Genomic DNA, 14,535 nt, shown 5'->3' with positions numbered 1-14,535 from the left:
CACTTCATAAAGCAGAATATTTAAGAAATACAAACAACCTTGATAGCCAAGGTGTCTGTAACAGTAACTGTCTAGTAGCACACATGGTGCAGGAAGAGAAAGAAGTTGACAGCATAGGAAGCTGCTCCCGCTGCAAGGTAATGTGGTTTAGGAAGTAAGAAAAACTCCAGCTGCATGAATATTGATCCTGAAATTTTAAAATATGCAAAAGTTGATTGTGCATGTTGCAATTGCATGCATGGAGTTTTATAGATGCAAGTGCATTTTCAAGTTTGAAGAGGTGTAAGGCAGGGTTTTCAGTTCAACAATGCATTGATGTTCTTTGCATTCTTCTGCTGGGTGCTGTTTTTGCTCGAAGCAAATAAAGGAAGACCTTCACTTTGTAAAGCAAATTTTCTTTCTTAAAAGTCTAGGGAGAAGATTAAAAGTGAAAACTAAGGGATGCTACTAAAAAGTAAACATATGCCTCTGGGAAACAGCTGTGTGTGTATGTGATGGTATGCATCTCTCTGGGTTAGGAAGAGTCATTATGTATGGGTCTCTCCCTGCGCACTATTGGAATGCAGCTCTTAACAGCTTTCCACTGGGATAATGTGGCCCATGCTCCAATAAAGTTTCCTACCACTCTTGTAAGTAGAGGTGAATGAAATTTGGCACAAACTATCATGCATTTAAAATTAATACATTCTAAATGTATTTAAAGGAGATACATTGTCCGTTAAGTCCTATATCTGCACTTCATTGTGAACCTTGGCAAATGCACAAGCTTAGCAGAGCCGAGTCAGATAACTTGTGAAGTATTTATAGACAAAGTGCCTTCAGGGAGTAAATGCTGGTAAGCTCATGCTTTTATCTAGATTTGCAACTTAAAGAAAATGTAATTGGGGAAAGGACACTAAACCAGGGAATAGGAACATAGTATGTGTTTTTGGCACTACCTAATACAGTTTTCTAAAACGAATGTCTCATAGCAAGCACAGCCAGACACTGTTGGCTGCAGTCAGTGAAAATCTGCTTCGACTTTACAGTTTCCTCTAATAACAGCAAGGTCATTGCCACTGTGGGTTCAGAAAGAGCTGCCTAGTGTAGAAATTTGCAGAGGAAGTGCACCTGTGCTAGCAGTAGAGCTTCTCTTTTCTGGTACTGCATCTCCTCCATTTGTTCTGTTCAAGATGAAATTCCTTGCCCTGTTCAAGTATTGTAATGTATTGCTGAGGATGAAAAGAAGCACTAAGGTATATTGACATGGAAATTCAACTGGCTGTGTGCGTGCTTAGGTTATTATTACTTACCTCTTTTTGTATTAAAAACACATTTTCAAACATCTTAACACATTCTACATTAAAAACCACGGCCATCAAAAGTTACTTGTGAGACCCAATACATTAAAATAGCAAAACGCCTTATCACCCTCTAATAACAATAATTTAAAGTTTCCTCTTTCTAAAATAAAAGAAAAAGGATCTGTTTCTTATTGGCCATTCTCTATTTGTGTGTGTGTGTGTGTGTGTGTACACGCCTCCACTATCCCAGCGGTATTTTGGCAGACTGCATGAAGCCCTATTAAAAAACCTATATAATGAAATTTGCACTCATTGATGGACGGGCGTGTGGGAGAGAGACAAGAATACAGTAAGCTTTGGAAAAGAGCTGCATATATTTGAAACAATGGCTCTCTCTTCCACCGCCCCACGCCGCCGCCTTGACACGCGCGCGCACACGACAGACTTCAGCGAGCAGGAACAGCGGTGGGAGGGGCGCCGTGGCGGGGGGTGGCGCATTCTTGACAGCGGCGGCGGCGGCTGCTGCTGCTGCTGCTACTGCCAGGCGCTGAGGGAGAGCGGCCGCCTCTTCTTCACACCACAGAGGAAATAGCGGGAGGAGGCGGCGGCGGGCTGCTGCCTCTTGCAGACATTTCAGGCAGGACTGGAGAGAGAGAGGAAGCGAAAGGCACAGGCAGAACATGCCAGGCGCCCTGGCGAAGAGAAGCCGCCTTGCTCTGGGCTGAGGGAAGAACTCCACGACCTGATAGTTCCTCCCTCGCCTCTCTGCTCCGAGCCGGCAGAGGAACGGGCTGCTGCTCGGGAGTCGGACACACCTCCTCCAGGGGGCTCCGCTCGGCTTCCCGGCTGCGGAGCGAGCGGGCCAAGAGCGCCAGCGACCCGCGCGCCGAGGGAGCCCGGCTGGGTCGGCGCCAAGCATGGAGAGCAAGCGCTGCTTCGCCAACCGCTTCGACGACTACAAGGGCAGCCTGCTGGCCGGGCAGGGCAAGGAGGCGGTGGCGCCCTTGGTGACGGCCACGGTGGACCGCATCCTCAAAGAGGTGCCCCCGCTGGGCGGCGCCGAGGCGGCGGGCGGCCTGGGAGGCTGCCAGGGCGGGCTGTACGGCGGCGTGGCCGGCGTGGCCTACATGCTGTACCACGTCGCGCAGTGCCCGCTCTTCGCGCCGGCCCGGGACTCGTACCTGCGCGCCGCCAAGCAGCTGGTGGACGCCTGCGTGCGCTACGAGGAGGACTGGGCCGACGCCGACGCCGACACCCGCGCCGCCTTCCTGCTGGGCGGCGCCGGCGTCTATGCCGTGGCCGCGCTCGTCTACCAGGCGCTCGGGCTGCCGGACTGGGCCAGGCCGCTGGGCAAGTTCCGCGAGCTGTGCGAGCTGTGCGCCCCGCTCACCTTCCTCGACTGCGGCTCCGACGAGCTCTTCGTGGGCCGCGCCGGCTACCTGTGCGCCGCCCTGGTGCTGAAGCAGAAGCTGGGATTGGAGGTAGCCTCGAGTCCCTGTCACGCGCCACACGCGCCCTTTGCCTCGCCTTAGGACAGGGGTTCCCAAACTTGTGGTTTTGGAACTACAACCCCCATCATCCTTAGCTAGCAGGACCAGTGGTCAGGGCTGGTGGGAACTGTAGTCCAAAAACAGCTGGAGGGCCAAGCTTGGGAAACCCGGCCTTAGTACTTCTTCCTTCCTTCCTTCATTTCCCTGCAGTAGGCATGTGAGCCTGGTGCAGCAAAACCTGCAGAGAGTCTTGTGGCACATTATAAACACATAAGCCTTCATGGGCTAGAGTTCATCAGATCTGAGGAACTGGACTCTCATCCAGGAAAGCTTATACCAACTTTAAAAATAATTGGCCTTTGTAAGCTGCACCAAGGTTCTCTGCTGAGCTTTGGTGAAGGGTAAAATGACTTTCCTGGATGCAAGAGAGAAGGTATTGGCTTGTTTCCACACAGGTCATCCCACTCTTTTGGGATGTTCTTTGCTCCTGCCTTCACAGTTCTGGATGTGATATTTGATCTTTTTGTCTTTACAAACCACTGAAACTTGGTTCATGCGTTTAGCCTTGTAGAAATGGAAGGTGTGCAAGGTGTGTGCAAGATCATGCTCTGTTCTTGACTTTCCCATATTTACCCAAACTTGTAGCTCTTTAAAGATATTCTAACCTTGTAGAAGGCAGATGCTACCTTGAAACAGGTGTGTTTGTCTGAACATCAGCAGCAATGGATTCAAATCACATGAAAGGGAATTCCAACTGAACGTCAGGAAGATCTTTCTGACAGTAAGAGCTGTACAACAATGAAACAGACTCATTTGGAAGGTGGTGGAGTCTCCTTCCATGGAGGTTTTTAAGCAGAGATTGGATGGCCATGTATGATCTAGTTGAGATTCCTGCATTGCAGGGAGTTGGACTAGATGACCCTTGTGGTCCCTTCCATCTCTATTATTCTATTATTCCAAGCTCTATGCACTTCCAATTGATTTATAGACATTCTGATGTTCATAGGCACGTAGGTTGGTAGCAGAACTTGCTACTACACCCCCTTCCATGCACACACACATGTATTTGTTCTGTACTGCAGCATGCCTGTGAAGCAGGGATAGGGAACCTGCGACCCTCCAGATGTTGCCGTGCCACAGCCCTCTTCATCCCTGACCATTGGTCATGCTGACTAGGATTGATGGGAGTTGGGATGCCCACATCTGGATCCTTTAAAGGGTTTGTGGATAGTGTCTATATGTGTACAGGTTGAACTTATGTAGGTTTTGTGCACAGGTTCAAGAGAACCCATGGTAGTTGGTGACAGGAATGGTGGGCATGATTCAACTCTTCCACTCTGCATGCCCATTTCTATATGATGATGAGTGCCTGAAAAGACTTTTCCTTCTTACTAGAGGTTCTCCAGAATAAATAATTTGGTGTCTTCCAGCCTTAACTTTGTTGCCTTAATCTTGCTTCCCCTCCCTAATATCTTGAACACAAGGGTGCAGTTGTTTCCTCCTCAAGGTGACAACATCTGGGACAGGGAAGGAATTGTGATCTCTTAAGCAATTTTGCGTTTGCAACCTCTTATTTCCTTGCTCCACAAACAGGTGGATGGATATTCTGACCTAATATGGGGTAAGGCGCAAGGGGCTTCATTCAGAAAAGCCAAGAGGCACAATTGCTCTAAAGCCTCAAAATCTGTTATCTGAAGGGTTTGTCTGGAGGCAAGCAGTGAAGAGTGCTTCAAACACAAAGGAAAAAGCTGCACAGTGAATTGGTTCCAGATATTTATCAGGGAAGTGTCTTTCAATGCTTCTTGAAAAATGCTTGGGGCTACTTCTCTTCCAGCTCACCTAAGCAGCCCCTGGACTTTTTCATTGGTATAAGGGGGGGGGGAACAGTTAAATACTTAACTATCTGAGGTTCTGCACCCCTGACATAAAGCCTGGCTACACCCATGGACTTTTTCCATCTGGGCTGGGGCAGCAACTCTTTAGCCTCTGTTGCAGAGATGGGGAATCTGTCCCCCTCCAAGTCTTGGACTGCAACTCACATAACCCTTCATGGTTGGACATACTGGTGGGTGCTGAGGAAAGCTGAACCACATCTGGAGAGTCACAGGTCCCCCATCTCTGTTCTGTTGGCTTGAGCTGGTATGTGTTTCTCAACTGTACCAGGTAGCCTATTCTTCTACCCCATTCTTGAGGGGAGATTGATTATACTGGGAACACTTGGCTAACCCTTTTTTTGGATGTAGAAATGGTGACTCACTGATCACTTTCACTTTTCTTCATCTCAGGGGCTCAATTTTAGCAGAAACCTAGTGTTACAACGATGGAAGTTTCATATATAAGTAGAACTGACAGGTCATGGAGAGAACAGGATGTGAAATTAAGGACATCTGGTTTTTGTTCTCGGAGCAGTGCTTTTCTGAAATATGGGACATTGCTATAAATTTAGAGGTAGCCCTTGAAATATGGGATATCCATATTCAAGTGTAATTGTGGTATAAGTGATGTGAGAATCACCCTCTTGATATCACATGCTGAAATTACAAGATACAAGACACTGTGTTGTGACACACATGTTTGTTTGGAAATTCATCTTGTCTTGCTTCCTGATGTTAGTGTGTGCAGGATGAAATATTCCTAGTTTGAGAAGCACTCAATCAGTAATTCAGCTACTATTGTAAAAGTCAATTAGTTATATAAGAATCAACAAAGTTTACTTACACAACATCTTCAAATCTTTCTTGTTTAAATTTACTTTTAAGTTCTCTCCCACCACCATAAAAAAACTGATAGAAAGTGAATGAACACTAGGTTTAAAATAGGTGTACACTTGTGCTATATATTATAAAGCTAAGTGTAGATCAGTTTAGGTTCAGATTTTGGTTTTGGATGAAAATGGTTTAGGGATGAGCGACTTCACAACAGTTAACTACAGATTCTGCATAAAGTTGGTTATTGGTTTCCATGATAATGATTAAGATTGTGTGTCTCCAAGTCATCATCAGTATTCCTGTTTACTATACCCTGCTCCCTCTCCTTGGATTCTATTTTATAGGAGGCTTGGTTATAAATAAATCAAATAATTCATTGGACACTTTATTCAGTTTATATCAACCTTTGTCAAAACAAAGGAATGACTTCAGGAGGCTGCAGACTAGCAAAACTAATAATAATAGTGTTCTTCTAGTTCATAGAGATTGTTTTCATAAACCACTTTGAGTTTAATTCTTTAAAAAGTGACTAATAAATAACTGTGAGCATAGAATATAATAAAAGCATTGCCCTTTACTTTAACAGTTTTTATTAACACAGCCACTTGCATGTTGGGTGCTGATTAATCAATTCCTCCCAACTTGTTGCTTTAGAGGAAGAAATAAATAGTGGAAGTTGCAGACCATGGAAATCATTACAAAGGCAGATTTAACACACATAAATAGGTTTAGGTTTTGTCTTTGGTATGTGGTGTGCATGACCATATTAACCAAACTATTCACTGACAATATTGCAAGAAATGTTTGCATATGTTTCCCCCCCCCCGCCAAAATATATGATGTTCTGTGACTAGACCTTAGACTAGGATGTGTGAGCTGCTTACTAAGATTTTCCCCATTTTCCAGCCACATAACTGCATTAATTTTAAATGGAAATTGCAGTTAATCCCACATATTGTTAAGAGCCATTACTTCCACTTAGGACTCACAGCCCTAAGAATGTGGTCTGCAGGGGATTTGATTTTATATTGTGAGAAGGCTGAACATGAGAATTTATATTTTATTCATCTAAATTAGACACCCCATATGCCATAATAGACTTTTTAATACCAATATAATTGCATTCACACCAGGGAATTGCACCAGCAGAACTGCTTCAATTTTGACAGCATAAAATCTCCGGTCTAGGGCAGCATGAAAAATAACTTTCTAACATTTATGACTGGTTTAAGTTACTGTACTGCTTATAGCATTAACAGCATAATATATTTTATAACTGCAGCATTTTGCATCTGTAAATTTTAAGCAGCAGGAGCTCAGTGGTTTATTATTGGCAGTGTACATCATTAAGCCCAGTGTAGAGAGTCATTTTGCCCTTGAGCTAATCAGGGGGCATGAGCAGTGCAGTGGCTCAGGAGGGGAGCTTGGTTTGGGGCAGTCTGAGCTTAAACTCACATTAGCCATTAATTCACTAGATAACCTTTAGATAAGGCTGTGTCTCTTTCCTTCAGTCCTGCTCCCCTCCAACTGTAGTATTAGGATAGTGTTACTTACGGTACCTATCTTAGAGGGTAAAGATGACTGAAATAATGTGCCTTAAGTGCTTTGAGCACTATAAAGACATGTATCTACAACATTATCTGGCTCAGATTTCTCTGCAGGGTGGGTAGCCAATGTGGTGACCTCCATTTGTTGTTGAGCTACAGCTCCTGTCATTCCTGACTACAGACCATGTTCGCTAGGGCTGATTGGAACTTTTGTCCATCAACTCCAGAAGGATGCTATGTTGGCTGCCCATCTCTGGACAGCTTCCTTGCAGTATCAGTAGGTACATAGTATGTTCTCCATCATGTGTAAAAGGCAAATGCTCCTTTGTTTTTTAACAATGGGTCAAACTAGGTGTGACATTTGCATAGCTGCTCTCCTCTGCCGCTGCCCCTGCACTTAATTGCATAGCTGGCATTGGAGCCTCAAGATGGATTGACACTGGTGGTGCAAGAGGAAGAGGGTGTTAACCCTTTGCCCCTGCTATAGTCCATATTGTAATAGAGGCCTTTTGAACCTACTATTCACAATGGGAGGAAAGCTGCTGTTGGCACCAGTCTATCATGCGTGGTTTGGCCATGTCTGTACAGATCTATCCTCTAACATTTCTCTGATAAAAATAGGGACATCCCATTCCATACCTTCCAACATTTCTCCTAGGAAAAAAGGGACGTCCTAAGGAAAAGCGGGACATTCTGGGATCCAGTCAGAAACCGGGACTCCTTCTGTAAATCCGGGGCTGTCCCTCAAAAATAGGGACGCTTGAAAGGGTCTGCAGGGGCCTGTTACCTAAAGCCAAAAAAGTATGCATCTCTTTCCCCATGCCTCTGTCTCTTGGATACATTGTATCTCCTTGCATGCCTACTAAATTTCCAGTGAGGAATATCTGTAAGTGATTATCCATCAACACAGTTCATTTTGGAATAATGAAAGTGTGGTTTTCTAGGCTTAATCCTCAAATGTAGAGGTTCTCAGTGGGAGTGAGGCTCCTAATGTTGACAGCGCTGCCTGACTTATCGCCCCCCCCAATCACCCTTTCCTTTGGGGCTATGTTGGTGGCCATCACTGACTTATTATGGGAGCAAATTCTATATTTTAACAATGTTGTGAGCCCAGTTTGGTGGTACAAATGTGACATGTTGGCTTTTACATGTTATTCTAATTATGACCAATCCTGTGGCTGCATGTTAATTCTATCAAAATTCATAATGAGAGTTGGTTAAATGAATGTTATGGGATTCCTCATTTCCTAAAAACTATGATGTAAATATTTTTATAGCATACGATAAAACCCATTTCCTAAAAACTAGAAGAAATGTTAATTGAATTTTGGGTCACTTAAACTGAATTCTGTTTGACACTATTTAAGGTAGGACAGTTAGTATATGAAACAATAATTTCAATTTTTAGCAATATTGTAATTTTGCTGCCCACCTAACCTGCTGCCTGAGGAACATGTCCCCTTTCCCGCTCTTAGATCCTGCACTGAGACCAGTTGAGAAAGAACAAGGAATTCGAAAAGCTAATCTTAACAGATGGCTTGTTATCAAAATGAAGGGCTGGTATCCCAGGACAAAAGCTGATCATGGACAAACGCTCTAATTTTAGCAACTCTGCGGGAGATATGGCAGAGTTTAAAATACTGTATTAACATTTGAAAGTTTCATAATGGCATGCAAGGCACAAAGCCCAGTCTCTGCACACCTATTTGCAGCCACCTTTCCATAAAGCACCTTTAGGTTCTACTTTGCCACTTGTTAGTTTCAGCCCCAGAATGAAAGACTGACAGTCCTCGAAGGAGGTAACCTCAGCAATCTTGCTCTGCATCACAAGAGAACAGCATGAAGAGATTTCCATGCTGATTTCCATGCTGATTCTATTCTGCATACAGAGAGCACTTCAAACCTAGCACTCCCTCTGAGCCATATGGCTGCTACAGAAGCACCATTATACAATGTCACTTTATCACGGAAGTGCTGATATAGTGCTGCTGTCAGGATTTTCCTCCCCCAGGATAGAAGATTAAGTACCAGAGCTCATAAAGTGTCAGGAGCACAATTTATTTTCTTTAAGAATGTGCAAGTGTGGCATGCAGATTCTAAAATTATAATACCCCCTAAAGAACTAAGCCGCTTCAAAAATTGTATACATAATACTGCTTGGTAGTGTTACTGTTGTAAACTAAAATAATATGCCTTTTGAGACAGAGAGCAAACATTTAAATTAATTAAATATTACATGTACCTGTACAACCCTCCTTGTTGGAAGCTTGAATACCTATTGGAAGATTGATCCACCTGCGTGGTTGCCAAGTTGAGGCCCTGCAAGGACTAGGGATGCATTGATCAACCTCTTTCTGCCCCACACCAATGTTGTGTGTACACATATATATAACTAATACACACACACACACACTGGTACACTACTAGTACATGCAGAAAATGAAACCAATGTCCAGCATTTTGTGCGCTCATTAGACTGAAGACTGAAATATTAGGAATCCATTCAATCCCTCATGCTTCTTCTACCCCAGGCCAAAATTATTCTGAATAGCTTTTATTCTGCATTCATGGATACTGATGTGCACCCATGCTTGTGCTTCCTGACTCTTGTGTACTAGGGACTGCGGAGGCCTGCATAATTCTCCTTGAGAACACAAGCCACAAGCTACAATTACTTAATGCAAATCTACTGTGCTTGTGAAAGATGAAAAGTTTTTTTAAAAAAGAAAAATCAGGCAAATGTCTTCAGTAGCTTGGAGGTATATTTAAAATTCAGCCATAATTAAACTCCATTCATTGTTTCTAGTCATCCAAATGCTTGCTGACCTTCAGTTAATCTTATGCACACTGTATTCTGCTTGAGCAAAATATAATTTATTTTATTTGCAAAATATGCATTAATTTAGTGAATTCAGGGATGCTAATCTGTCGAAGAATTACAATTCTAATGTCATATACAAAAATATTCTGAGCTAAGGAATACAAAAATTTTTGGAGCCTGCACACACAATATGGCAAGCTGCTTTCATTCCCTTGAACATGTACTGCATAGTCCTACAACGTATCTTCTGACAACAAATTGGACTACATAACATCAGCCATACTATGAAGTGTTCATCCAGCTGTACATTCTCCAATGTGATCTATGCCATCACCTGTCAACAGTATCCTTCTGCTGTTTATGTAAACCAAATAGGTCACTCTCTACGCAAAACAGTAAACTGAAACAAATTAGACATTAAAAACAGCAGTATTCAGAAAGCAGTGGGAAACCATTTTACTTCGCTGCTGAGCTTAAAAGTCACCCTGCTTCAATGAAACAGCATCAACAAAGGGCCCCAGAATGAAGATGCAAAGTTATAATTCATAATATTAAACCATATCTAATTTCTGACTGTGCTGATGATCCACCAGTATGTTGCTGCTTTGAACAATGAGTCCCACATTGCTTGACTCTTGCATTTGTTTGAGCTCTGTCTTGGAAGGGGACAACTTGGAAAAGGTAATTTTATATACAAAATGGAATGCGCAGCCAGAGGAAAACCCACATCTCCCTCTGCACAGAACAACCCTCTAACCACATTTCCTCAGGAGGAAACTGGAGAGTAGCTCATGATTAGGCCTTTATAGTTTCCTGGGTAAATCCTCATGACATCCCTACCCTATAGCTCTTCACCTGAGAAAAGGGTAGAGTTTTCCCACATAGAACAGAAGTCTGTACTGTTGCCCCTCTCTCCCTGATTGTGAATGCCACGCAACAAATTTTATGAAATACCGGTAAATTCCATTTCTCGATTCACACATACTAATTGTATCTGAAAGAACGACTTATCCTAATCTTATCAACAGAGTACCATTGTTGGCATCAAGAGACAATGGAGTGCGCCTCCAGGGGCGAAGTCAAACTGCTGCGTTAGCAGCACTGAAGTGACCTCCCCAGGGTGCAAGCCTGGGCAGTGTGTATTTAGAGCCTAGGGCTTGCCGATCAGAAGGTCAGTGGTTTGAATCCCCGTGATGGGGTGAGCTCCCGTTGCTTGGTCCCTGCTCCTGCCAACCTAGCAGTTCGAAAGCACGTCAAAGTGCAAGTAGATAAATAGGTACCACTCCGGCGGGAAGGTAAACGGCGTTTCCGTGCGCTGCTCTGGTTCGCCAGAAGTGGCTTAGTCATGCTGGCCACATGACCCGGACGCCAGCTCCCTTGGCTAATAAAGCAAGATGAGTGCCGCAACCCGAGAGTCATTCGCAACTGGACCTAATGGTCAGGGGTCCCTTTACCTTTACCTGCCCAGATGACAAGACACTCCCACCACCACCCCGGTCTCACTGATGTGGCCCAAAGGAAAGGAAAGCAATATGTTTGGCACCAGCTTAGCTACAAGAATTGCGGAAGGAGGCATACACTCCTTCCAGCAATTCTTCTTTCTTTCTTTTAGCTGTTGCAGCTAAAACAACAAGGAGGAGACTTCTGGCAATTCCAGAAAGTTAAAGTGGCATAAGCTTTCATGGGCCAAATTCCAGTTCCCCAGATGAATGAAGTATAATCATAAACTGGCAGGATTATATACACACACGGGTGGTGGAGAGGAGCAAGACCAGATGGAAATGAATTATTATTATTATTATTATTATTATTATTATTATTATTATATATCCCGCCCATCCGGCTGGGTTTCCCCAGCTACTCTGGGTGGATTGTAACATATAAAACACAACATTAAAAAAACCAAGATAAACTATACAAGCAACAAGCAAACCAATAAATCAACAAAAACCAATAACAATAATAACAACAATAATAAATAGTTTACAGTTATATCCAAATGGAAGTAACCGCCAACCCCAATTTAACATTTAACCAACACCAACCCGACAAAAAATGAAACAGAGGAACCAAAATTATAACCATTTAAAACATTTTAGCCAGTTGCCCCAACCCAGGGAGCAGGTCTTTCTTCCAGCACTCAGGCAGCAGCAAAAGAACAGTGATAATTGACACAAACAATTGACAAGTCAATTTCTAGTAAGGTTGCCATGTTGCTTGCTTGTAGCACTTCAAATAATGACCATGGCTCTGTGGTATAAAATAATTATATGAATTGTTTCACTGTGTCCTTTTAAGGCTCTTGTAACCAGATGACCCTAAAATTATAATAATAGCAATTTCCCATAAACTCAAGAAGTGACATTTCAGATAGGCCTTTCTTCCCCTTTTAGCTCCCTGCATGTTGATTTTCTATTTGAGCCTGGACTTCCTAAAGATTTTTCTGTTTAATATTTTGGCAGCTATTCAGCTGAAAAGCCCAGAATTGCATTCCTCTGCCTTTTCTACCCAATCTGGAGCAGCATTCGCCTTCTGGTTCTTCTTTTGGTTCTGCTCTATCTTGTCTACTGTATTGCTTACTATGCTCATTCTTTTTGCCACATGCTGCCTGCATCTGTCCTTCTGGCCCTTCTCTTCTGGCTTTGTTTGTCCAGTCTCCCAGGCATCACCAGGCATCTGCTGTCTCCTCAGAGTGCCTCCTTTTCATTTGCAATCTATTTTCACATTCTGTTTTCCTGAGCTGCTCCAATATGTTGTGCTGGCACAGGGGAGCAGACCTGCAAATTGAAATTCAGCAGACTATTTTTGTAAGCGTCCCTTTGCAGACACAATGACGTGCATGCTAAAGAAGGGAGCTAAACTGCCAGCCAGTTGGTCACTGGAGTTTTCTTCTTCTGAGTAACTCATGTGCCATCTTCTGCAAAGTGAAATTGGGGTGAGTGGTGCTTCCGGCACTTACTCCAGAATTGCCTTCCTGTGTGATTACATTACACCTCATTTCCAGAAGGCTGTAGGTCAGTGGAAGTGCATGTGCTATGTGCTTTGCATACAGAAGGTCCAAGGTTCAATCACTTGTATCTCCAGGTAGGGATGATAGGAGAGTCTCTTTTCTAAAATCCTGGAGATCTACTGCTAGTACAGTGCTGAGCTAGATGGACCAATGATCTGATTCAGTATAAGGTAGCTACATTGGCTGAGGGTTATTTCCGTTGGGTTGTTAGTTGAATATACAGCAGATAACAGTGCACACTACTGCTAGTTCATGGGTAGCCAGCATGTTGCCTTCCAGATGTTGGATTGCAGCTGGCATCATCCGTTGCCATTGGCCATGCTGCCTGGAACTGATGGGAATTGGAGCTCAACGACATCTGGAGGTCACTACATTGACTACCCTTGCTGTAGTTACTTCTCAAAATAACTAATTGCACTCTGAATCTAAATACAATAGTTGCAACTATTTTCAAGCAATAACTCTTGGATCAGGAGTTTATGGGGTTTTTATCTCCTAATGCCATGTTATTTCTCTACATCTTTTTTGTGCCTGAGGGTGACTTTGTGTGTTACATCATGGGTTCTCACAAAATGGTGGCACAGGGTGGAGCCAGTCACAAAATGGTGGTGGACTTGGTGCTGGGCTTGTTATAGTCAGCTTTTACCTAATATTTGAAAGGCATTCCTGTGGCTGAAAACACACCGTGAACACACCCTAGGCAATTGCGACTCAACTGAAGAGGCACCTGTGTGATCATGTTTCAGACACAAAATGTCTATTAAAGATTAGGGAAAATATGTAATAGACTCACATTGAGGGAAAAGGGAGTCTTCTTTACACTGTAATGTGTGAAAAGAATCTATCTGCCCTTCCTAGAACAATTTTAGTGCTTAGCATTTAGCATTTGAATGCAGGTGGGATGAAAGCATCAGCATTAAGTATCTGATTATTAGAAAATCTTTAACCATGTAATAAGCTGCTCCCATCAAAAAACAGTGCCTTAGCAAACCCACCTTGCGTACTAAGGACATACTGTTTTGGTTTCTAGTGGTGCTCTTGCTTGTCTTTGTCTTGAAGAAATATTTTTTCTTTCTACCTACTGGGAATATTTTTATACTGACTGAATCACATTTTCTGACAAAACAGTCTTTTCCTCCCCCAAGGAATGCTTATTTTATATGCAGTGACAGCTGAGAAGGAGGCACAGGAAGGCAAGACTAACATAGCTTTAACCTTGCCTGTATCCAAGGCTGAAATGCTAAATGTTTAATGAGGAGAATTTACCTTCCTGCTCTTTTGCTACTGCAGATTGAATGGGGAGAATGTGCTTCTTACTTCCGTTGTTCTTCCAATTTGTTTTTGCTTTCTCTCTCTCTCTCTCTCTCTGTTCTTGAAACAGAGCAATATCGAGCCTTATGTGATGTCTGCATTCAGAATGTGACTTCAGTTGTGCTTGGATTCATGTGCTTGGTTCCAGGCAATGGCAACAGCTGTCTCTTTATGCCACAGGAGTTTCTCTAGTTGTCCTTTTGTAGTTGTCTATGGTGTGTGTGTGTGTGTGTGTGAGAGAGAGAGAGAGAGAGTGTGTGTCTTATATAAGAAATGAAAATGGATCTGGCATGGAGGCTACTGGGTCAAAATCATAACCACTCATTTATGGGGGAGGGCATAGAATACTGTAAAGTTAAAGCGTC

General features: G+C 43.3%; 1 protein-coding gene across 2 annotated transcripts in view; it reads left to right on the top strand.

Moving 5' to 3' along the window:
* Positions 1–1,715: 1,715 nt before the first annotated feature.
* Positions 1,716–14,535, top strand: part of LANCL3 (LanC like family member 3) — a 31,531-nt gene continuing 18,711 nt past the window's right edge. Inside the window, exon 1 of one of the 2 annotated variants that reach the window (XM_081004380.1) lies at positions 1,716–2,764. In XM_081004380.1, coding sequence (XP_080860506.1) covers positions 2,201–2,764 — 564 coding nt within the window. In that variant the 5' untranslated portion in view covers positions 1,716–2,200. The remainder of the gene's footprint in view (positions 2,765–14,535) is intronic. The other variant, XM_081004381.1, reaches the window with a different exon arrangement.

Source organism: Podarcis pityusensis (genome assembly GCF_964106645.2).
Source record: "Podarcis pityusensis genome assembly, chromosome: 4".
Taxonomy (NCBI): domain Eukaryota; kingdom Metazoa; phylum Chordata; class Lepidosauria; order Squamata; family Lacertidae; genus Podarcis; species Podarcis pityusensis.
Note: the sequence above shows the minus strand (reverse complement) of the source record. Positions and strands in the feature narration are given on the sequence as shown.